At 35.3% G+C, this 26,097-nt stretch overlaps 1 protein-coding gene across 1 annotated transcript; it reads right to left on the bottom strand.

Moving 5' to 3' along the window:
- Positions 1-6,236: 6,236 nt before the first annotated feature.
- On the bottom strand, positions 6,237-9,807 carry LOC130979693 (cytochrome b5). Its single transcript, XM_057903214.1, has 3 exons — positions 9,468-9,807; positions 6,856-6,922; positions 6,237-6,759 (listed from the first exon to the last, which is right to left on the bottom strand). The coding sequence occupies exons 1-3, from the start codon at positions 9,552-9,554 to the stop codon at positions 6,536-6,538; spliced, it is 378 nt and encodes a 125-aa protein (XP_057759197.1). The 5' UTR covers positions 9,555-9,807; the 3' UTR covers positions 6,237-6,535.
- Between the last annotated feature and the right edge of the window lie 16,290 nt (positions 9,808-26,097).

The following is a 26,097-nucleotide window of genomic DNA, read 5'->3' as shown; positions in this document are numbered from 1 at the left end:
TCTAGGTTGTCAAGGATAGGTTCTTTGAGGTTCTAGTAGAAAAAATCCTTATGGTGACCATAGTTGCTAAGAACATGTTTCTTAGAGGTCTGGTAGAAAAATCATCTTATCTATCCCTTTATGTTTTCGCTGTCTTTTTATGTTATTCTTCTTGTTATCCGTTTTAATTTCTTATCTTCTCTGCGTGGTGGTTTCTTCAACTTCAACCCTCTAATCTAGGTTGTCAATGACAATTTCTTTGAAGGTCTAGTAGAGAATCCCTTCCGGTGACCTAGGTTGCTAAGAACAGGTGTCTTAGAGGTCTAGTAAAAAAAATCCGTATCTATCTTTTTATGTTTCCGATGTGTCTTTTTGTGTCATCTTTTTGTATCCCATTATCCTTAAGTCTTATTTTTTTATCATCTGAAATCAGTTACAGATCATATGCAAATTCTTATTTATCTACACACTCTAGGGTTCTTGTTTTGTCTATTTGTTTTTCTCTTCAATTTTCGTAAATTTTCTTCAGATTCCAAAAAAACCGAAAATTTCTATTTAATTTTTTATTTTTCTAATTATTATATCTTAAAGTCAGCATCTACGAAAAAAAGAGTCGCAAAAAAAACCCACTATACAGTTATCAATATTTGTTTCCAAGTTTCTTCATTCTACCATAAAAATTCAATCATATATTTTTTACCGTTGTCTTTAGCTTTTTTAGAATTACTTTGGGTCCCAATTAAGATTTAAATTTTTCTTGTTTCTGTCATCTTAGTATCACTTATTGTTTTCTTTCCTTCATCACATACTTTGGTTGTCTTCTTGTCAAATTGAGCGTCTTTATCATTCAGATTATCCTAATTTGGTGTCTCAATTCCTTATTTTCTGAAATGCAACTTTTAAACAAATCTAAGAGTGAAGAAAGGCAAGAGTGGTGAGCTCAAAAGATAGTAAAAGCTACATATTGAGAGTAAACACGAGTGTCCCAATCTGAGTAATACACATGAGAAGAGTGCTGTCAGGTCTTTTCGTTCACAGGTTCTTCAGTGGAACCAAAACCTACCCAATCTGTGATGGATGACAACGAAGAGAGCCAAGATCCAAAACTGACGTTTTGCTTCAACACAATCACTGGCGTACTGGAAACGATTGAACAGCGTCTTGATGACATGGCTTCAATAAATAATTCTTTATCCCCTAATAGACGAGTGTAGTCCCGATAATCTGTACATGATCATTCTGTGGAGTCTGTGGATGAGGCTTTACCCAAATTCTACCAAAATGCGCATCCCAAAATTTCAAGGAAGAAGTGACCCTAAGGCTTACCAAGAATGGGAACAGAAGGTGGAGCTCATATTTCAGTGTCACAACTACTCTGAGGTGAAAAAGTTAAAAGTATCAGCTATAGAATTCTCATATTATGCCCTTGTCTGGTGGGCTGAGCTAGACAAAAATAGAAGACGGAATGAAAAATTACCAATTCAATTTAGGGAGAAGATGAAGAAAATCAGGAGCAATCAATTTGTGCCATCATAATACCACAATGAGTTTCTTAAAAAGGCTTGTAAGTTGAAACAAGGTTCCAAATCTATAAAAATGAGTACCACAAGGAGTTGATATATTTGATGACCAAGGCTAATATTGTAAAGTGTCCTGATATTCTTATGAGATGTTTTTTTCTTGGACTAAATAAAGACATTGTTGATCAAGTCAAACTTTACCATTTCGTAACAATAGAGAATTTGGTCAATTGGGGCATGGAGGTAGAGTAGATCAAGAAGAATATTATAGATCGACATAGGAAGAGAAGTTCTTCTAGGCCAATCTTTAATTCTTCTTCCATGCCAACGATGGAAGAATTTTTTGAGTATGCTGTAGAGGGTGATGTGAATTTGGAGGATCCAAAAGTGCAGAATTTCTCATGCGGGTTCTTGGGATGTGAGCAATTTAAAAATTAAGAGAGAAAAAATAGAGAAAGAGAGTGAGTGTTTGAGTGAAAAGGATCAATGTTTAATTGAAAGCGAGAGTTTTGAGAAAAAATATGAGAATAGTGAGAGAGAGAGAAAGATAGGAGTCAATGAGCGACAAAGAAACTGAGAGTAATAAACACACTTGTGAGAGAGATCTAGAAAGTTCTAGCTTAGACATGACTGCATTAGTATAATTCAATTGCACAGAGTTTTTAATTTCTCATATATCTAACCATGAAATTCCTAGTATTTTTATGTCAACTTTTTAAGGTTTTGCAGATTCACTAATCAATTATGGAGGCATTAATATGGATGGAGAGGAAGAAAGACAACTAATTCTAAACTTTGAATAAGGTAATGAGAATATAATAGCTAATGACTTGTCCATAAGGTATGATTTACTCACAACTCTTACTCCAAAAATCTTAGTATTTGATTATATGAAGAATTTTTATGCAACTAAATTTGATTTTTGTTCTATATCTGTTGCTTGTGAGAATATTGATTTAAAGTACCATAGTGAAACAAAAAGAATCTTAGATATGTTATTTATATATTTTTGTTGGCCTCATAGACGTAGAAGTATTAATGGAATTTATTGTCATTTTATTGCATGTAAGAAAGTTAATCCTCAAGTTTTCTTGAATATGTTGTGCATTCCTTTACTTATTCCTACTCATACATAGATTTATATTTCTATGGATTTTATACCTAGGTTGTCTAGGGTTAGAAAACGTACGCATATTATTAATTTTTCAATGGATAGATTTAATATGATGATATTTCTAATTGCAAGCCAAAATATTAAAGATTCCACATACATTACTAAATTGTTTTGCAAAGAGTTTGTTTCTGTGCTACTTTATAATAGTTGTTTGGATGAGCATATCTTGCATGTTAAGCCTGTTTTGGATAAATTTATGCGAGACATGGAGCGTCCTCAAAACTCTAATATTTATAATTCTGTTGGTTGTTATCCTTGTGAACCTCTGAAAGTTGTTCAGTCTTTCCCTATTTTAAACTTCTTATTTTTGCCTTTGAGTAATGGTGTTCCATTAGATGGTAAAGGTATGATTGAAAAGATTGAACTTTCACACATGAGGGACATAGTCACAATTCAATAGGTAGAAAAGAGCTATCAAATTATGGTATTTGAATCCAGTTATTGGGTTTGGATTCCTTGGAGGGAAGAAAAGCTTCTCATTCCGAGGAAAATAACACTTGTTAATAGAGAAGATGGTCCATTCCAAGTGTTGAGGATTATCCAGGACAATTTGATCAAGAATAATTTTCTTGGTAGGTATGATAGTCCAATTGTAATTACTATCTCTAATTTTTCTCCTTTTGATATATATGCAGATTCGAGGATGAATCTTTTTGAAGAGAGAGATAGAGGATGATACGTGGTCAAGACGGTATTTTTGTCATGTTAGAGCAAAGGGGCAGAAAGGTAATCTTGTCACGTTCAAAGATCTGAATACTAGAAGAAATATACCATGCTCGTCTTGGACATCAAGGAGACCAAGAGTTTGTCTCAAAAACAATATTGCCGAGATTACGACAAATCATAAGGCCCATTAGGCTATGTCAGGAGAGCAAGAGGCCCAACGATATTTTTCAAGTTCAATAGAAGACACAAATTTAATATTAATTTTCAAAATTATTAAGACCTATATTTTAGTTTGCTTTATTGTTAAGGTTTTTTAGAAGATTTGATTTAGTTCTGATTCGCTTAGTAGTATCTTTAGAAATTTTAAATTTAAATCAAATCTGATATAATCTAATAAGATCAAATCTGATTTAAATTTGTTATCCTATCTTTAAGATTTTAAATTTAAATCAAATCTGATCTAATCCAATAAGATCAAATCTGATTTAAATTAGTTATCCTATATTTTAGTTAGTTTGTTAGGAGGTCTATTTAAACACATTTTGTGAGACAATTTACACAACTTTAATGAATAAAACTTTTAGTTGCTTTATGCACATTTTTATTGTGTGATTAAGTGAGATAAGTGATTTGCTTCGCTTGTTGCATGAAAAAGATTGAAGGATCCAACACTAAAGTAATTTTGTGCATTAATCTCTTTCAATTTTTGTCCCTCTAATCTAGGTTGTCAATGACAGATATTTTGAAGGTTTAGTAGAAAAAAATCCTTTCGATGACCTAGATTACTAAAAATGTTTTTTAGAAGTCTAGTAGAAAAACATTCTTATTTATCTGTTTAAATTTCCATTGTCTTTTTGTGTCATTCTTTTTGTTATCCCTTTTAATTTCTTATCACCCATATTAAAAATAAACCCTGCCTCCCAAGAAAAAACTAGCTTTAGTGCTTTACTCCTTGACTTAACTCTAATTATTTGCATGAATTATAACAATAAAAATAGAGGGTTAATGTCCTTAACTCCCCTGATCTTTATAATACTATATATTAGACCTTCCCATGAACTTTTTCAAATGTTCATGCCAACATATCTGTAATTATTTTCATCAATTATTAACAAAAAACAAAATTTACAATAAGAAAATTGAATATTAAAAAAGTTTGAAAGACGATATTGCATATAAATCCAAATTCATGGGAGTACTAAAATACACTTCTTTTTTTACTACAATTCACATTTAAGAATGTTCAAGAAGTTTATTTATATATGCTTTAAAAATCAAAGGAACTCCGTCTATATTATACCTGCGGTACATAGCCGATCCCAAATCCAAATAAAGGAAGAGAGTTGTACTAGGTGTTCGACAACCAACAAAAAGACTTAATCGAATCTTGATGACATGACTTAAAGAGAGTTGGAAGCAACGCGCTGTATGGCTCGAATACAGTGTCAAATGAATAAGAGCCGCTGCATCGGTGCCCGAATGTAATGTTAAATGAGCAAGGGTTCCCGCATTTTTGTGAACGGACGAGGGTAAATAAGTTAGTTCACAAAATAAAAAGTAAAGGTCGGAACGACAGAAAGTTGAGATTTGGGACATGGAACATAAGCACTCTAATGGGAAAATCCATGGAGGTGGTGGACACTATGACAAGGAGGAAGATTAACATTATGTGTCTATAAGAAACAAAATGGGTTGGTGCAAAAGGAGGTCTTATGGAAAAAGCGTACGATAGGGTGCCAAGGGAGATTTTAAGGAAGGTTTTAGAAAAAAAGAGAGTAAGGATCGCATATATTCGTACAATTAAAGACATGTATGATGAAGTCACAACTAGTGTAAAGACTCAAGGTGATGTAACAGATGAATTTTCTATTGGTATAAGATTACACCAAGAATCATCTTTAAGTCCGTACATTTTCACATTAGTCTAGGAAGTACTCACAAAGCACATCCAAGAGCTTCTGTCATGGTGCATGCTTTTTGGCAATGATATCATCCTTATGGGAGAGTCAAGGGAAGACCTAAATAAGAAGTTGGACTTACAGAGAGAAGCTCTAGAAGTGTATGATTTGCGCATAGGCCGTAGACGGAATATATGGAATGTAAGTTTGGTTTGAGAAGGGAAAACCCTAATATAGAGGTGAAGATTGGAGAAAATATCCTACGAAAAGTTAAAAGTTTTAAGTATCTTGGGTGCATAATACAGGATAATGGAGAGATTGAACAGAATGTAAATCATAGGATCCAAGCAGGTTGGTCAAAATGACGAAGTACATCTGGTTTTATATGTGACAAAAAAGTGCATTTAAAACTTAAAGATAATTACTATCGCACTGCTATAAGACCGGTTATGCTTTATGGTACTGAGTGTTGGCAGCCAAAGGAACACAAACATAAGCTAAGTGTGATAGAGATATGAAGATGTTGAGTTGGATAAGTAGTCATACGCAATTGGATAAAGTAAGGAACGAAGATATAGGGAAGAGAATTGAATTAGCACCCATTGTGAAAAAGATAGTAGAATCGCATTTCAGGTGATTTGGACATGAGAAAAGAAGACCGACAGAATACTCAGTTAAGAGAGTGGATGAGATAGAAGATGGACTAGAGGTGAAAGGCAGAGGAAGAACTAAGAAGACTATCCATAAGGTAGTCAAACAAAATCTACATGTAAACAGTCTCTCTGTAGACATGATACATGACAAGCTCAATGGCGTCGTTTGATTCATGTAGCCGACCCCACCTAGTGGGACAAGACTTCGTTGTTGTTGTGTTGTTTGTTTTAAAATTCAGAGGCTAAAGACACAGATAGAAACATAGTTGATCAAAAACTAAAAGCCGGATAACAATTTTACGTTCCTGATGGCAAATGCACACGTTAAATTGAGATGGCAATTGTTATGAACATCAGATCATAAAAGCACACAAATAACAGAACTAACACAACTTAAGAGGACTTTGCCTTTTCCTAAGAAAAAATAATCTTCAACAGATCAATTGCAATAACTACAAAAAAAACATGTTTGATAATCCATTCTTTAATCAATTCTTCAGTCATTCATATAATCAAATGTAAATTATTATTTTGAAATGTGGCAGTATTCTTATAGTTCTTATCCTTCAAGCAATGAAATAATTTGTTGCCCTAATTCATTTTCAGTAGCAACAATGAAAGAACTGATTTTTAGTCCTGTGATTCTTACTTCTTACGCAAGTATACGAATCCAACTACTACCGAGATACCAACAGCAGTTACAGGAACAGCCCAACATTGCTTTGCCAACTGCATGAGCTTCACATGGTAACTTTTCTCAGTGAAAATTGGCGCCGATGTGTCAAGCTCACCAATGAAGTACTCCTCCATTTGTTCTCTCGCGCTTTTGCTGTGTCCGGCATCTTCAAAATCATCTGTTGCATCTCTCCCTTCACCAAGGTTAAGATACCGTATAATCTATTAGCATTTCTGGATTGTGTTTGAATTCAATAGTTTAAAAATGTATCAGAAGCATAAGTGAATACCAGTTGCGGCAAGGATTACATCATCTCCACCAGGATGATCATCCAAATATTGTGTTACATCATATACCTGCGATAAGGAATGAGAAATATGTAACTATAAGATGAGCAAAGGAGGGCAAGAGATGCAGATGCAAGAAACCCTAACAGCAATAAATTCATATTTGATCTAAAACACCACTATCCAGAACCTATTTTACTCTTCACTGATCTGGTTTTAGGTTTCAGCTAAACAAGTGCGAGGGTTTCAGTTCTCACCATACTGGTTCTTTCCATTTACAAACTGGAACCCAAGATCTTAAGAGGAGCAAGTGCAGAATTACTTGGACTACCTAGCCATTGGTATTTGGTAACTGAGAGTAATTTTTTCTTTCTTGAAATTACAGAAGAAAGACGAATTGGAAAGAGAGAAAAAATAGGATATGAAATCTAGCATGTTAACTGATCTTATGATAGAGATAATACTGAAGAACACAATAGAAAAACAGTAACTGACTAACCTAATTCTACATAGCAAGATCCCAGCCTAATAAAATTCATAACACTAAAAAGTTAATAGAAATTCTAACAATACATGCAGCATCAAGTTGAATTTAATATGTTCCAAATTTACACACGTGAAAAAATAAGGACCTTCATGATTGCAATACAAGAACAGCTGATATTATTTTTGTATGATCAGAGAATTCGTAGGCAACAAGCACAAATAATGTCAAATTTGAGTTATGGAGACTCCAAAAACCTCACAAAACAAATCTATAAAATGAAAAAAAATTAACCCAAGAAGGGTACTGAATTGGCTTGGTAAACAGTTTGTGCTGAAAGAGAATGTAACAAACCGAAGAATCCAAATATTCTAAAATTCAAGCAGCAACCAAATGAAATGAAGACCAAGAAACATAACCAACATGATTTATGTCAACAGCTACAAGTAGAAGTAATCTATCTAGCAGCAAGCCAATTCCTTCTCAAAAGAAATACTAATAGGACCAATTACACATTATGAAACATTAAAACTCTAAACAGCTAAAATCACACTACACCAAATGAGCAAGAAGGATTGGACACAAAGTAACAGATAAAAACCATAACAATGGTGGCTTGCAAGGTTAAGAAATGTTTACGAATTTCTACCAGTTTAGGCACCCAAATCGAGTTTATGAGTTGAGTTACAATTTAAGCATACCTAAGTTCCACAAATTTAAGTCAACTCTTGACTCTTGAGTTTGATAACCTTGGTGGATTGAAGTACTACTAAACTTTTATCATATATTAATGATTTGATAGAAGACTTTGATGTTATCATTACAGTGCCTTTGGTCAAAGAAGACAGGAACAATAACACATGAGTGATACGGAAAGAGACTTTAATAGTAAAATAACAGTTGTTCAATAGTGCACCTCATGTAATTTCTAAGTATATATGTGTATACAAGAATTTCTTAGCACCCCTTCTGATGAGAATCTGAGGGAATGAGTGGATGACATGACTATAATGAATGCTACTAGGGAAATTAGGGCATAACTAACTTTCCAACTGAAAAATGTTAGTGGGGGATGCGTGATTCTCTGATTCCGTGAGAAAGAAGGTTGGAAGGTATTAGGTTATGTGGGAGGGTGCCAAAGGTGCAATTCCTTAGAGTTGGAAAACAATTAGAATCAGGAGAGATCAGACCTGTCAAACATCTGAAATCTGAATACCTAAACACTTTTTATCTTAATTCTCAGCATATAGCACACAAGGAAGGGAGCTAAACAACATAGGTTCTGCTCAATTCAAGGTTTTGCACTGTTCCATTCATCTCTTACTCTTAGCTATTTTTGGTACCAGATTTTACACAACTCAACAAATGGGCTTCTGTTTCAGATTCATCAACTTTTGCACAGCTGAAACCATGGAAATTTGCAGTGACAATTTTTTTTTTTGTTTTAGAAATGAAAATATGGTAACTGCACGTAGAAACATCAAAATATATAACATCGATGATAGTAGTAACCAAGATGTCAAGTGAAACTAAAATAAACTGAGCAAAGGCTTTTTGAGAGAAGTAGTTGGCAATAGTTAGTCATAAAATTTTCTGTTTCAACAATGGCCAAGCATATCAAGGTCCTTACAACGAATCCCAACATAAAAATGCTCTAATACTTATATAAACCTCTATCAGAATACACAATCATTTTGGTTCTTAATAAACTTGTCACTTTCTCGTCCATTAATGGATATGTAAAATGAAAGGAAGCAATGCCATCTACAAGAACAAGCAGAGTAAAAACCATGAATGTCATTCATTGCTTAGTATATATGAAAACTTACATCAGCTAAATAATTCCATAAAGGGAAATCAAATGATATGAATATTGGGATAAAAAAGGGTGATAAAAGTAACATGACACTGAAATGGTTTTAATATGCTAACTCAATTTGACAAAAGTCCCTAACCGTCATTAATAGATGCAGGAATAAAATACAAACTACATAGCTCAAAGATTACGAAATCTACATAGAAATAACAGTAAATAACAATTTATCTGTACATACATATATTATATAAATCGGATTGGAAAAACAAACCCCCACATTCAAAAGCATAGTAAAAGTGAAAGTGTGTAGGTACCTTTCCATTCACAACGATCCAGCAATCGTCTTTGGTGCTGTGCTTGGATGCATCTTTCATGCTGTAGAAGTTTGATATCGTTGGCATCTTTCTAATCTTTCCTTCTTTTTCTTGGTTTTTGGACTATTGAGAGAGAGAGAGAGAGAGAGAGAGAAGAGGGGATTGGTGGTGGAAGAAACTAACTAGTTATGTTTGTGCTGCTTGCTTGTTCAGAACCGCAGAACCCCAGCCAGCCAGCCACCCCTTTATGACTTGACTTGGTTCCAGTTGTGTCTCTTTGAAACGCTTTTTCTTTTTTGCGTGAGAGAGAGGTGTATCTTAGGATGATCTGAGAAGAGGAGTATTGCTACAGGAGTTATAAATGGATGTCTTCGATTTGTTTTATTTTTTAAATAAACAATCACAAATAAGTCGTTCTCATCTATAATTTTGAAAAAAAAAAATTTAATATTAAAATTGGACCGTCCGATCTTTATTTTTTAAAATAAAAAATATCAAATATAAATCGGATCCTCCGATTTATAGTTTATTTTTTTTTCAAATAGATTGAACCATTTGATTTGTAGTTAATTTTTTTTAAACAAATCGGACTGTCTAATTTAAATAAAATACCATATAAAAAAATACTTAATCTTCTAATAATAATATATTACACATATATTTAATCAATATAAAAAAAATTAACCTCTTTAAAACTTATGAAATATGAATTGAATTTAATTTAATTTGATTTAATTTTTTATTCATGTTTGGACGAGAATGCTGCATTGAACATTTTAATTTAATTTCTTTTTTTTTTTTACAATTTACACCAATAAAATTTGATTTCGTTTTTGGATTGACCATGTAGGGTTTTGTTTAGAAACTTTCGGTATCGGCTGGTCTAAGCCCAACACATCATAGCCGTAGACATCATAATAGAATCATGCTTATATAACCAAATTGAGTTGGTTTAGTGGTTAACTCACTAGTCCGTTTAAGTAAGTGTTAAGGGTTCGAATCTCGCTTTGTGCATGTAGCAACTCATTGACCAACAGCAAATCCTTAAATGGAATTCAGTACTATGGCGGATTAGTTCTTGACTTGACGGACTAAAAAATACCGTGAAAGACCAAAAAAAAAAAATCATGCTTATACACGCTTGTAATGAATTGGGCTGTTTATTCAAATCTAAAATAAATTATTATTATGTATATTGAACGTGCTATGTTATTATAATTATTAAATTTTATTAAATATAAATTAAAGGTTACTATAAAAAATATTAATAGATTATAATAAATATAAAATACATTAAATATTACCGGTATGTAAATAAATAAATATTTTTTAATATATAATACTTTAAATAATAATTATAATCTTTTATTTTTAATGAATAAATATAAAATATATAAATATAAAAAATACAAATATTTTTTTATTTATTAATATCACTATTATGTAATTAAATTTTTATAATATTAAAATAATATTTTAAATTGTAAAATAAAAATATAAAATAATTAAATTTTATTTTATATTATTTAATAAATAACTAAATTATTATATTTAAATTTTATTAACTAATTCTTTTGTTAAAAATATTATTGTATAATACAAATTTTTACAAAAATATTTATAAAAATGTAATTTATTTAAAATATTAAATATAATCCATGGAAGTGTTGACATTTTTATTTTATCAATTTTTTAATAAAAAATGGTTTGAATAAAAAAAGAAAAAATAAGAAATACGCCTATCATTTATGAAAACAGCACATTGGAAAATAAATAAAGAAATCATATGACACAACACCGCAATAAATTAAACGCAATTTCTAAATAATTATTCTTTTTCTCTTTTTTTTTTTTCGTAAAAGATATGCGTATTCCTTTTTTCTCTTTTTTTTCCTTTTTTATTCAAAATTTTTTCATAAAAAAATAAATAAAGGTCAACATTTTTATATATTATATATGATATTTTAAATAAATTACATTTTTATAAAAATTTTAATAAAAATTTATATTATATAATAATATTTTAACAAAGTAATTAGTTAATAAAATTTTAATATAACAATATAATTATTTTTTAAGCAACATAACATAAAATTTATTATTCTAATTTTTATATTGTAGTTTAAAATATTATTTTAATTTAATTTTTTAATATTATAAAAATTTTATTAGATGATAATTGATCTTATAAATAAAAAAAATTTTCTATTTTTTGTATTTCTATATTTTATATTTATTATTTAAAAATAAAAGATTATGTTTGTCGTAATATATTTATTTATTTTTGTACTAATGACGTCTAATATATTTTATATTTATTATTGATGACAAGTCATCTTATGCTAGCTTTTTAAGCATTTTTCACTTGTTTCATTAGGTTTTATGCACTTTCTTGAGTTATATATGTATGCCTATATTCATTCAACCATGAGTAATTTGATGCAATTTCATGAGGTTTTATGCTATGATTATTTGTATGATGAGATAATAAGAAGTCTCATGATTTTAGTATAGCTTTGATGCATTTGTTGGTTGATAACAGGTGAAGAAAGGCATGGAGGAAGGTTGAAGAAAAGAGACTTGGAGAAGAGAAACAGAACATAAAGTTGCTGAAGCTCACGTTCGGGATGGCGATGGGGGTCCAACGTTAACCCCAACATGGTGATAAAGAATTCAATTCTGGAGCTAAGGAAATTTTAAGCGAGGCGTACGCGTGAAAAAAAAGCAAAAATTGATTTCCGTGCGCAAGCGTGCGTCACGCGCACGCGTGGAATGGCAAAGATGACCATCCACGCGAACGCGTGGATCACGCGCACGCGTCAAAAAACGTTCAACGTTAACTCAAACGTAGCTTCCAATGTCCGCGATGTTCAGCCCAAAATTTAGATTCGAAAGTTTTGCATTGACGCGAATGCGTCAGTGATGCGAACGCGTGGATTGGAAAAATATCAAAGCACGCGACAGCGTAAAGCACGCGCACGCATGGATAAGCTTTTCTGCCCATTTTGTGCGAACGCGCAAAGCACGCACACGCGTGGATAAATTGACATTGGCCCTCCAACGTTGAATCAAACGCCAATGACAGCAAGCTTTCTGGTTTTGCTGGTTTATTTTACATGGCGTTTGAGTCAACGTTGACACTCAAATGTTGACTCAAACTTGAAGCACCAGCATCCAATTCTCATACAGATCTCTTCTCAAGATCAAGAGCAATCAGTTGGAGCTATCTTCGACCCAATTCCATCAAGGCCAAAAGTCCAATTCAAGGCTTGAAGATCAATGGAAGAGAGTCTACAAATAGCTTAGAATTTAGCTTAGAGAGTGTATAAATTCTATTTGGCGCCGTTGCCAGGGATTGTTCGAGTTTGGACAACTGACGGTTCATCTTGTTGCTCAGATTAGGTAATTTTCTTTTCAAAAAAGTTTTCAAAAATTTTTCAAAATTTTTTTTCTGTGTTTTTGTTTTTCCAAAAATAATTTTCGAAAAATACAAAAAAAATTATAAAATCATAAAATCAAAAATAATTTTGTATTTCTTGTTTGAGTCTAGAGTCAAGTTTTAAGTTTGGTGTCAATTGCATATTTTTTAAAATTTATGCATTTTTCGAAAAATTCATGCTTTGCATTTTTCATGATCTTCAAGTTGTTCTTGATAAGTCTTCTTGTTTGATCTTCATATTTTCTTGTTTTGTGTCTTTTGTTATTTTTCATATGCATTTTTGAATTCTTAGAGTCTAAACATTAAAAAGTTCTAAGTTTGGTGTCTTGCATGTTATTCTTTTCTTGAAAATTTTTCAAAAATATGTTCTTGATGTTCATCATGATCTTCAAAGTGTTCTTAGTGTTCATCTTGACATTCATAGTGTTCTTGCATGCATCATTGGTTTTGATCCAAAATTTTCATGTTTTGGGTCATATTTGTGTTTTTCTCTCTCCTCATTAAAAATTCAAAAAAATAAAAAAATATCTTTTCCTTATTTTACTCATAATTTTCGAAATCTTTGGGTTGACTTAGTCAAAAATTTTTTAAAATAAGTTGTTTCTTGTTAGTCAAGTCAAGATTTCTTTTTTAAAAATCTTATCTTTTCAAATCTTTTTCAAAAACCAAATCCTTTTCATTTTTTTCTTAATATTTACAAAAATTTTAAAAATTGTTTTTCAAAATCTTTTTCTCAATTTCATTTCAAATTTTCGAAAACTTTGCTAACAATTAATGTGATTGATTAAAAAATTTGAAGTTTGTTACTTTCTTGTTAAGAAATGTTCAATCTTCAAATTCTAGAATCATATCTTTTAGTTTCTTGTTAGTCAAGTAATTAATTTTAATTTTAAAAATCAAATCTTTTTCAAAAATAAATTTCAATCATATCTTTTCAATCATATCCTTTCAAACATATCTTTTTCAAATCATATCTTTTTCAAAATTAATTTCAAAATCTTTTCTAACTTCCTATCTTTTCAAAATTGATTTTCAAATCTTTTCAACTAACTAATTGACTTTTTTGTTTGTCTTACTATTTCTTATCTTTTTCAAAACCACCTAACCACTTTTCTCTCTCTAATTTTCGAAAATCACCTTCCTCTTTTTTAAAATTCTTTTAATTAACTAATTATTTCAAATTTTAATTTTAATTTTATTTCTTCTCTTAATTTTTGAATTTTAACTAATAATTAAAATAAAAACAAAAATATTTTTCTTCTCTTTTAGTTAATATTCGAATTCCCTCTCTCTCTCATCTTTTTCTATTTATTTATTCATTTACTAACTCTTCTCTTCATGTTAAAATTCGAACCCCCTCTTCTCCTCTGTGTTCGAATTTTTCTCTTCTCATTCTTCTATTCTTGTCTTCTTCTACTCACATAAAGGAATCTCTATACTGTGACATAGAGGATTCCTCTTCCTTTTCTGTTCTCTTCTTTTTCATATGAGCAGGAGTAAGGACAAGGACATTCTTGTTGAAGCAGATCCTGAACCTGAAAGGACTCTGAAGAAGAAGCTAAGAGAAGCTAAAGCACAACAATCCAGAGAATTCCTTACAGAGAATCTCGAAAAAGAAGGAGACATGGCCAAACCCAACAACAATGCAAGGAAGATGCTTGGTGACTTTACTGCACCAAATTCCAACTTACATGGAAGAAGCATCTCAATCCCTGCCATTGGAGCAAACAATTTTGAGCTAAAGCCTCAATTAGTTTTTCTGATGCAACAGAATTGTAAGTTTCATAGACTTCCATCAGAAGATCCTTTTCAGTTCTTAACTGAATTCTTGCAGATCTGTGATACTGTTAAGACCAATGGGGTTGATTCCGAGGTCTACAGGCTTATGCTTTTCCCTTTTGCTGTAAGAGACAGAGCTAGAGTATGGTTGGACTCTCAACCTAAAGATAGCTTGAACTCTTGGGATAAGCTGGTCACGACTTTCTTAGCAAAGTTTTTTTCTCCTCAAAAGCTGAGCAAGCTTAGAGTGGATGTTCAAACCTTCAGACAGAAAGAAGGTGAATCCCTCTATGAAGCTTGGAAAAGATACAAGCAACTGACCAAAAAGTGTCATTCTGACATGCTTTCAGAATGGACCATCCTGGATATATTATATGATGGTCTGTCTGAATTATCTAAGATGTCATTGGACTATTCTGCAGGTGGATCTATTCACCTAAAGAAAATACCTGCAGAAGCTCAGGAACTCATTGACATGGTTGCAAATAACTAGTTCATGTACACTTCTGAAAGGAATCCTGTGAATAATGGGACGCCTCAGAGGAAGGGAGTTCTTGAAATTGATGCTCTGAATGCCATATTGGCTCAGAACAAAATGTTGACTTAGCAAGTCAATATGATTTCTCAGAGTCTGAATGGATTGCAAAATACATCCAACAGTACTAAAGAGGCATCTTTTGAAGAAGAAGCTTATGATCCTGAGAACCCTGCTATGGCAGAGGTGAATTACATGGGTGAAGCCTATGGAAACACCTATAATCCCTCATGGAGAAATCATCCAAATTTCTCATGGAAGGATCAACAAAAGCCCCAACAAGGCTTTAATAATGGTGGAAGAAATAGGTTTAGCAATAGCAAGCCTTTCCCATCATCCTCTCAGCAACAGACAGAGAATTCTGAGCAGAGTCCCTCTAGCTTAGCAAACATAGTCTCTGATCTATCTAAGGTCACTCTAAGTTTCATGAATGAAACAAGGTCCTCCATTCGGAATTTGGAGGCACAAGTGGGCCAGCTGAGTAAAAGAGTCACTGAAACTCCTCCTAGTACTCTCCCACGCAATACAGAAGAGAACCCAAAAAGAGAGTGCAAGGCCATAACCTTACTTGGTGTGGCCGAATGCACAAAGGAGGAGGAGAATGTAAATCCTAGTGAGGAAGACCTCATGAGACGTCCTCTGGACAAAAAGGAGTTCCCAATTGAGGAACCTAAGGAATCTGAGGTTCACCTAGAGACCATAGAGATTCCATTGAACCTCCTTTTACCATTCATGAGCTCTGATGACTATTCATCTTCTGAAGAAGATGTAGACATTGTTGAAGGGCAAGTTGCCCAATATTTAGGAGCAATCATGAAGCTGAATGCCAAGCTATTTGGTAATGAGACTTAGGAGGATGAGCCTCCATTGCTCATTAATGAACTGAATACCTGGGTTCAGCACACTTTACCTCAAAAGAAATAGAATCCTGGTAAATTCTTAATTCCCTGTACTATAGGCACCATGACCTTTAGAAGTCTCTGTGTGACCAAGGGTCAGGCATAAATTTAATACCACTCTCTGTAATGGAGAAACTGGGAATCTTTGAGGTACAGGCTGCCAAATTCTCACTAGAGATGGCAGACAAATCCATGAAAAAGGCTTATGGACAGGTAGAGGACGTGCTAGTAAAGGTCAAAGGCCTTTACATCCCTGCTGATTTCATAATCCTAGACATTGGGAAGGATGAGGATGAATCCATCATCCATGGAAGACCCTTCCTAGCCATAGCAAAGCCTGTGATTAATGTGGACAGAGGAGAGTTAATCCTTCAATTGAATGAGGATTACCTTGTATTTAAAACTCAAGGATCTCCCCCTGCAACCATGGAGAGGAAGCATGAAGAGCTTCTCTCAATACAAAGTCAACCAAAGCCCCCACAGTCAAACTCTAAGTTTGGTGTTGGGAGGCCACAACCAAACTCTAAGTTTGGTGTTGAACCCCCACATTCAAACTCTAAGTTTGGTGTTGGGAGGTTCCAACAATGCTCTGAACATCTGTGAAGCTTCATGAGAGCTCATTGTCAAGCTATTGACATTAAAGAAGCGCTTGTTGGGAGGTAACCCAATTTTTATTTATCTATGTTATTTTCTTTTTTTAGGTTGATGATCATGTGGAGTCACAAAAACAACTGCAAAAAAATCAAAAAAAAAAATAGCATTAAAAATAGCACACCCTGGAGGAGGAACTTACTGGCATTTAAATGCCAGTAAGGGTAGCAAAATGGGCGTTTAACGCCCAGTCTAGTACCATTCTGGGCGTTAAAAGCCAGAAACAAGCACCAGACTGGCGTTAAACGCCAGAAAGAAGCAACAATCTGGCATTAAACGCCAGAAATAGGTTGCATCCTGGCGTTTAACGCTAGGAAAGGAATAGAAGCTGGCATTTAACGCTAGAAACAAGCAGCCGTCTGGCATTAAACGCCAAGATTGCACAGCAAGGGCGTTTTGTATGCCTAATAGGAATAGGGATGATACTTCCTTAACCCCTCAGGATCTGTGGACCCCACAGAATCCCCACCTACCCTCCCACAACACTCTTCCCCAAATACCCCTCACCAATCAACTCATTCACTCTTCCCCATCACCTCTTCACCAATCACCTCCATATCTCTTCCCCCAAAAAACCCCACCTACCTCACTTTCAAATTCAAAATCTTTTCCCTCCCAAACCCAACCCTAATGACCGAAACCCAACCCTCCCCTAACCCCTATATAAACCCCTCACTACTCCTTCATATTCACACAACATAAACACCTTTCGCCCCTCTTGGCCGAACCACCTCTTACCCTTCATCTCCTCCATTCTCTTCTTCTTCCCCTTCTTTCTTTCTTTGTTTGCTCGAGGACGAGCAAACCTTTTAAGTTTGGTGTGGTAAAAGTGTTGTTTTTTATTTTTCCATAACCATTTATGGCACCTAAGGCCGGAGAAACTTCTAGAAAGAGGAAAGGGAAGGCAAAAACTTCCACCTCCGAGTCATGGGAGATGGAGAGATTCATCTCAAAGGTCCATCAAGACCACTTCTATGAAGTTGTGGCCAAGAAGAAGGTGATCCATGAGGTCCCTTTCATGCTCAAGAAAAATGAGTATCCAGAGATCCAACATGAGATCCGAAGAAGAGGTTGGGAAGTTCTTACCAACCCTATTCAACAAGTCGGAATCTTAATGGTTCAAGAGTTCTATGCCAATGCATGGATCACTAGGAACCATGATCAAATTATGAACTTGAATCCAAAGAATTGGCTTACAATGGTTCGGGGGAAATACCTAGATTTCAGTCTGAAAAATGTAAGGTTGGCGTTCCACTTGCCAATTATGCAAGAAAACGCACGCCCCTACACTAGAAGGGTCAACTTTGATCAAAGGTTGGACCAAGTCCTCGTGGACATATGTGTGGAAGGAGCTCAATGGAAAAGAGACTCAAGAGGCAATCCGGTTCAATTGAGAAGACTGGACCTTAAGCCTGTGGCTAGAGGATTGTTGGAGTTCATCCAATGCTCCATCATTCCTACTAGCAACCGATCTGAAGTGACTGTGGATCGGGCCATCATGATCCATAGTATCATGATTGGGGAGGAAGTGGAAGTTCATGAGATCATGCCTCTAGAACTTTACAAGGTGGCTGACAAGTCATCCACTTTGGCAAGGTTAGCCTTTCCTCATCTCATTTGTCACCTATACAATTTAGCTGGGATTGACATAGAAGGAGACATCCTCATTGATGATGACAAGCCTATCACTAAGAAAAGGATGGAGCAAATAAGAGAGTTCATTCCTGGACCTCAACAAGAGCATGAGAAGGATCCTCGTCAAGAAATCCCTGAGATGCCTCAAGGGATGCAATTTCCTCCACACAACTATTGGGAGCAACTCAACACCTCCCTAGAAGGCTTGAGTTACAACATGGACCAACTAAGGATGGAGCACCAAGAGCACTCCATCATTCTCCATGAGATTAGAGAAGATCAAAGAGCTATGAGGGAGGAGCAATAAAGGCAAGGAAGAGACAAAGAGGAGCTTAGGCGCTCCATTGGTTCTTCAAGAGGAAGACACCACCCTCACTAAGGTGGACTTATTCCTTAATCTCCTTGTCTATTTATTTTCTATTTTCGATTTTTTAGAGTCATGTTTGTCTATGTTTGTGTCTTCATTACATGATCATTAGTGTCTAGTGTCTATGTCTTAATGCTATGAATAACTCCATGAATCCTTCACCTCTCTTAAATAAAAAATGTGTTTAAATACAAAAGAACAAGAAGTACTTGGATTTCAAATTTTATCTTGAAATTAGTTTAATTATTTTGATGTGGTGGCAATACTTGTTGTTTTCTAAATGAATGCTTGAACAGTGCATATTTTTGATAGTGAAGTTTATGAATGTTAAAAATTGTTGGCTCTTGAAAGAATGATGAACAAAGAGAAATGTTATTGATAATCTGAAAAATCATGAAATCGATTCTTGAAGCAAGAAAAAGCAGTGAAAAAAATTGGTGAAAAAAAAGAAAGGAAAAGAAAAAGCAAGCAAAAAAAGCCAATAGCCCTTAAAACCAAAAGGCAAGGGTAAAAAGGATCCAAGGCTTTGAGCATTAATGGATAGGAGGGCCCAAGAAAATAAAATCCAGGCCTAAGTGATGATTGGATTTTTGACGGTTTAGAATTTCACAAATGAAATCTCGTTGAAGTATAGTCTCTAAACCAACAATAATCTTTTCATGCAAAAATATGTTTGTCACAAGTATAAACCCCTAAAATCTATAAACCGAAGTATTTAAACCTCGGGTCGTTCTCCCTAGGATTTACAATAAAGTGTCTTGTTATTGGTTATGAGTTATTTTTGGGGTTTTGGTAAGAAACATGGAAGTTAAATGGCAAGAAAGTAAACTAAGGCCTAAAAAGGTCTTGGAAAGGGTTGGTGGTCAAGGATCTCTATCCTAATTACTAACCACAATATGAGAATTGGCAAGGATTAATCTCATTAAATCATCCTCTGACTAGTAGTAAAGGAAAGTCAAATGAGCTATATTAATCCTAGTCCATAAGTCCTAACTCTCTACTAATTCGATTAGTGAGAACTAGAGTCAATGGATCCCAATCATCAATTACTTGGACATTAGTAACTCAAGAGTTCCTAAGTTACCTTTCCAAGCCAAGAACATAAAACTCTACTCTAGAATCCAACCAAGCATTTCATCAAACACTTGAAACATCAATTAGTATTTTTCTAAATGTTTTTAAAATCTTTTTAATTAATTTTCGAAAATTTCTTCCCCTCTTCTCACATCCTTCTATTTATGGACTAACACCCCTCCTCAATGCACAATTCGAACTCCATCATACTTGATAAGTTCGAATTCTTCTACCTCCTCCTTCTAATTTTCTTTTCCTCTGACGTCTCAAGAAATCTCTATACTGTGACATAGAGGATTCCATATTTCCTTGTTCTTTTCTCTTTCATATGAGTAGGAACAAAGACAAAAGCATTCTTGTTGAGGCTGACCCTGAACCTGAAAGGACCTTGAAGTGAAAGCTAAGAGAAGCTAAGGCACAACTCTCTATAGAGGATCTAACAGAAATCTTCAAAGAAGAAGACATGGCAGCCGAAAACAACAACAATGCCAACAATGCAAGGAAGGTGCTGGGTGACTTTACTGCACCTACTCCCGACTTTTATGGGAGAAGCATCTCTATCCCTGCCATTAGAGCAAACAACTTTGAGCTTAAGCTTTAATTAGTTTCTCTAATGCAACAGAATTGCAAGTTCCATGGACTTCCATTGGAAGATCCTCATCAGTTTTTAGCTGAATTCTTGCAAATATGTGACACTGTCAAGACTAATGGGGTTGACCCTGAGGTCTACAGACTTATGCTATTCCCTTTTGCTGTAAGAGACAGAGCTAGGATATGGTTGGACTCACAACCTAAAGAAAGCCTGAACTCTTGGGAAAAGCTAGTCAATGCCTTCTTGGCAAAGTTCTTTCCACCTCAAAAATTGAGTAAGCTTAGAGTGGAAGTCCAAACCTTCAGACAGAAGGAAAGAGAATCCCTCTATGAAGCTTGGGAAAGATACAAACAATTGATCAGAAAGTGTCCCTCTGAAATGCTTTCTGAATGGAGCATCATAGGTATCTTCTATGATGGTCTATCTGAACTGTCCAAGATGTCATTGGACAGCTCTGCTGGAGGATCTCTTCATCTGAGGAAGACGCCTACAGAAGCTCAAGAGCTCATTGAAATGGTTGCAAATAACCAATTCATGTACACTTCTGAAAGGAATCCTGTGAACAATGGGACGAATCAGAAGAAAAGAGTTCTTGAGATTGATACTCTGAATGCCATATTGGCTCAGAATAAAATATTGACTCAGCAAGTCAATTTGATTTCTCAAAGTCTATCTGGAATGCAAGCTGCACCAGGCAATACTAAGGATGCTTCATCTGAAGAAGAAGCTTATGATATTGAGAACCCTTCAATGGAAGAGGTGAATTACATGGGAGAACCCTATGGGAACACCTATAATTCTTCACGGAGAAATCATCCAAATTTCTCATGGAAGGATCAACAGAGACCTCAACAAGGTTTCAACAACAATAATGGTGGAAGAAACAGGTTTAGCAATGGCAAGCCTTTTCCATCATCTTCTCAGCAACAGACAGAGAATTCTAAGCAGAGCCACTCTGACTTAGCAACCATGGTCTCTGATCTAATCAAAACCACTCAAAGTTTCATGACTGAAACAAGGTCCTCCATTAGAAATTTGGAGGCACAAGTGGGTCAGCTGAGTAAGAAAGTTACTGAACTCCCTCCCAGTACTCTTCCAAGCAATACAGAAGAGAATCCAAAAGGAGAATGCAAGGCCATTAACATGACCCACATGGCCGAATTTGGAGAGGAGGAAGAGGCAGTAAACGCCACTGAGGAATACCTCAATGGACATCCACTGGCCTCCAATGAGTTCCCTAATGAGGAACCATGGGAATCTGAGGCTCAGAATGAGACCATAGAGATTCCATTGGATTTACTTCTGCCATTCATGAGCTCTGATGAGTATTCTTCCTCTGAAGAGGATGAGTATGTCACTGAAGAGCAAGTTGCCAAGTACCTTGGAGCAATCATGAAGCTAAATGACAAGTTATTTGGTAATGAGACTTGGGAGGATGAACCCCCTTTGCTCACCAAAGAACTGGATGACTTGTCTAGGCAGAGATTACCTCAAAAGAGACAAGATCCTGGGAAGTTTTCAATACCTTGTACCATAGGCACCATGAACTTTAAGAAGGCTCTGTGTGTCTTAGGGTCAAGTATAAACCTCATGCCTCTCCCTGTAATGGAGAAGCTAGGGATCTTTGAGGTATAAGCTGCAAGAATCTCACTAGAGATGACAGACAATTCAAGAAAACAAGCTTATGGGCTTATAGAGGATGTTCTGGTAAAGATTGAAGACCATTACATCCCTGCTGATTTCATAGTCCTAGAGACTGGGAAGTGCATGGATGAATCCATCATCCTTGGCAGACCCTTCCTAGCCACAGCAAAGGCTGTGATTGATGTGGACAGAGGAGAATTGATCATTCAAGTGAATGAAGAATCCTTTGTGTTTAAGGCTCAAGGATATCCCTTTGTCACCATGGAGAGGAAGCATGAAAAGCTTCTCTCAAAACAGAGTCAAACAGAGCCCCCACAGTCAAACTCTAAGTTTGGTGTTGGGAGGCCACAACCAACTTCTAAGTTTGGTGTTGGGAGGTTCCAACATTGCTCTGAGTATCTATGAGGCTCCATGAGAGCCCTCTGTCAAGCTACTGACATTAAAGAAGCGCTTGTTGGGAGGCAACCCAATGTTATAATTATCTATTTTCCTTTGTTATTTTATGTTTTCTGTAGGTTGATGATCATGAGAAGTCACAAAATCAGTTGAAAACGCAAAAACAGAATGAAAAACAGAAAGAAAAATAGCACACCCTGGAGGAAGATCCTGCTGGCGTTTAAACGCCAGTAAGGGCAGCAAATGGGCGTTTAACGCCCAGTCTGGCACCATTCTGGGCGTTTAACGCCAGAAAGGGGCACCAGACTGGCGTTAAACGCCAGGAAAGGGCAAGAAGCTGGCGTTAAACGCCAGAAATGGGCACCAGCCCGGCGTTTAATGCCAGAATTGGCATAAAGAGCATTTTTACTCGACACTTGGTGCTGATGACAAGTCATCATATACCCATTTTTCAAGCTAATTTCACTTGTTTCACTAGTTTTCATGCACTTTCTTGCATTCTAAGTAAGTAATTTGGAATGAAAATGCATGACTTCTTTAAATCAAACAACCACCATTTAATTGATGCTAAATCATGAGGTTTGGGCTAAAATTAATTGATTTTTAATGATTTATAAACTTTGTGAATTGGTGATACTTTGATTGGTTGTTTTGATTAATTGTAGGTGAAGAAAAGAAGAAAAGAAGAAAGCGTGGCCCAAGGAAGAAAAGAGTGTGGCAAAGAAAAGTGAGAAGCGTGGCACAAGAAAGGAGCACAAAGGAAAAATTCCAAGGAGGCAATGTTTCAATGCTCTGCTCACTTTGTGAGCTGAGCACAATTTGAAGCAAAGAAACAAGGAAGGGAAAAACAATGCTCAGCTCACCAAGTGAGCATTGTCGGGCATTCATCAAAAGAAATTTAAGGAAATAAGTTGCCAATGCTTGCTCCAAGGTTTGAACCCATGACCAAATCAAAGAAGAAAGCAAATTTTCGCTAAGTTAAATTTGGGGCGCTCACAGCATGACCATGCCTCCTTCCAAGGGCTATAACTTGAGCTACAGATGTCCGATTGATGTGCTTTCAGTTGCATTGGAAAGCTAACATTCATAGCTTTCCAACGATATATAGCAATCTATATTTGGCGTACAATTGACGCATGAGTGAAAGGCATCTTTAAGGGCAAAAAACAAGCAAAAATAGACCAAAATGCTTCCACCAAGGCTCGAAGAGGGAGACACAAGGAAATCCAAGGAAATTGCACTAGCGTGCTTCTCTCAAGTTTCGAACCAAGGACCTCCCCTTGGAAGCCAATGCTCTGCTCACAAAGTGAGCAGAGCGCTACTCTTAGTGCACCACACAAACATTTGACACGGGCCAAGGAAGACAAGCACGCAAGGTGTGCGCACAAGGCCTCAATGCTCAGCTCAACTTGTGAGCTGAGCATTCCCCTGATGCATTGCACGCTACAAAGGATCCCCACATAAGCTCCAATGCTCTGCTCACCTTGTGAGCTGAGCATCCTCCTGGGAGCAAATTTTCACATGGGCCAAAATTCAACTAAAATCCAATTTAATTCAATTCTTCTCCAAATTGAATCAAGGCCAACCAAACCCATTTCTCCTCAAATCCAAAGCAAGCAAAGCCCACATCATCACTCAAAGGCACAAGAACAAGCTAGATTAGGAATTTTATTTTGTGAATTTTTAATTTCAATTTCATTTTATTTTCACTTTGTAAAGCCTATATAAGGCATCATTTTCATCTTTGTAAAAGGGGAGCCCCATTAGAGAATATTGGAGGGTAGCTCCATTAGAAAGCTCTCTCTCTTTAGTTTTCATTTTCTGTTTTTGAATTTTGGATTGAGGGGAGAAGGAACTCTGTTTACGTCTTAGTCTAAGATTTCTCTTGGTTCTTCTTCTGCAAACTTTCACGTGAATTGTGATTCGAATCAAAGTTCTCTTCATTACTTTCATCTTTAATTTCCTGCATCTTCTCTGTTGGATCAAGGAAGGATTGGAGATCTAGACTTGTTTTCTAGTCTCCTCCACCCCTGAGATCTTCAACACCCTTTTAAATTGCTGCAAATTAAGCATTGCTTTTCTGTTTTTAATCTTTCAAGCGTTTTTACTTTCTATTACATTGTTTCCAATTTACATTTCCTGCAAGTGCTCTAAGTTCTTGTTCACTGCAATTTTACTTCTCTGCTTACATTGTTCCCAATTTATTCTTCCTGTACTTTTGTTCCTCTGAAATTTACATTTGAGTTGCTGTGAGCTTGATTTAAATTTTCCTGCACTTTAAGCTTCCTGTTACTTGTTCTCAAGATCTCCTTGATTGCTTGCTTCGTTGCTCTCTTTAATTTCCAGCACCCAACCCCCTTTACATTTGATGCAATTTTACTTTCTTGTTATTTAAGTTACTTGCAATTTTACTTTCTGCATCTTTAAGATTTCTGAAATTTACTTTCTGTTGGCTACATTTCATACAATTCACTCCATGTTAGCTTGACTAAACTAATCACCCACTAAAGTTGCTTGATCCATCAATCCCTGTGGGATCGACCTCACTCTAAGTGAGTTTTACTACTTGATGCGACCTGGTACACTTGCCGGTGAGTTTTGTGTTGGATTATTTTCCACACATCAAGTTTTTGGCGCCGTTGCCGGGGATTGATTTAGATCAACAATGATTAAGTGGGTGAGAAGTCTAGATCAAGCATTTTTTTATTTTTGTTTTCTGTTTTAGATTGAAACCAAGGTGTTTGAGTTTTTGCCTCACTAAGAAATTCTCATCTCTGATATGAGTAATTTCAATTTTCATTGGTGTTGTGTTTTACAAAATTCAAATGGAGTTCAACTCATCTTGTGATCAAACAAATTTTCCGGGATATCACCCACCATCACAAATCTCTAATGGTGGTTGGGAATATCACCAAGAATTAACAGATTCTGAGCACTCCAATCCATGGAGAAATACTTCAGAATCACAAGATGAGTAAGAAAATCAGATGGAATATTTCTCACCACCACAAAATGATTTAAGTCATTATTCTAATGATGGCTGGGAGTATTACCAAGAAACTGCAAATTCTGAGCAGTCAAGTCACATGAGAGATTGTCCAACCTCACCTTCCATTTCTGCATTTGAAAGTTCTTCATCACTTGATTATGCCTCAATACAAAGCTCCCTCCAATATTCATACAACTCATCTCATCAACCACAAAGTTCATTCCACAACTCACAAAATTCACTCCATACCCCTCAAAACAAAATACGTCCATATCCACAAAATCACTCCCAACCTTCAGAGGATCTCCTTCAATATTCCAGAGGATTTTTTGAAAGAGAAGAACAATTCTGGAAAAGGCAAGAAGATCTCTTCAAAAATATAAATGGAGATTTAGAGAAAATAAAGAGGAGCTTAGAACCACTGAGCAAGGAAAATGAAGGCCAATTGATGGATGTGAAGGAGAAAGTGGAAGAGCAAGATAAGGAGGCCACTGAGTCAAGTGAATTTTTAGTGAAGAAGGAAGAGGTGGTGGAAATATTTAAACCTGAAACTGCACTTGAGATGACAAGAGAACCTGAACACTCACAACCTCCTCAAACTCCCCTGGACCAAAAAGTCTCAACAATTGA

The sequence above is a fragment of the Arachis stenosperma genome, chromosome 5 (genome assembly GCF_014773155.1).
Source record: "Arachis stenosperma cultivar V10309 chromosome 5, arast.V10309.gnm1.PFL2, whole genome shotgun sequence".
Classification (NCBI taxonomy): domain Eukaryota; kingdom Viridiplantae; phylum Streptophyta; class Magnoliopsida; order Fabales; family Fabaceae; genus Arachis; species Arachis stenosperma.
This window is presented reverse-complemented; position numbering and strand designations above follow the sequence as displayed.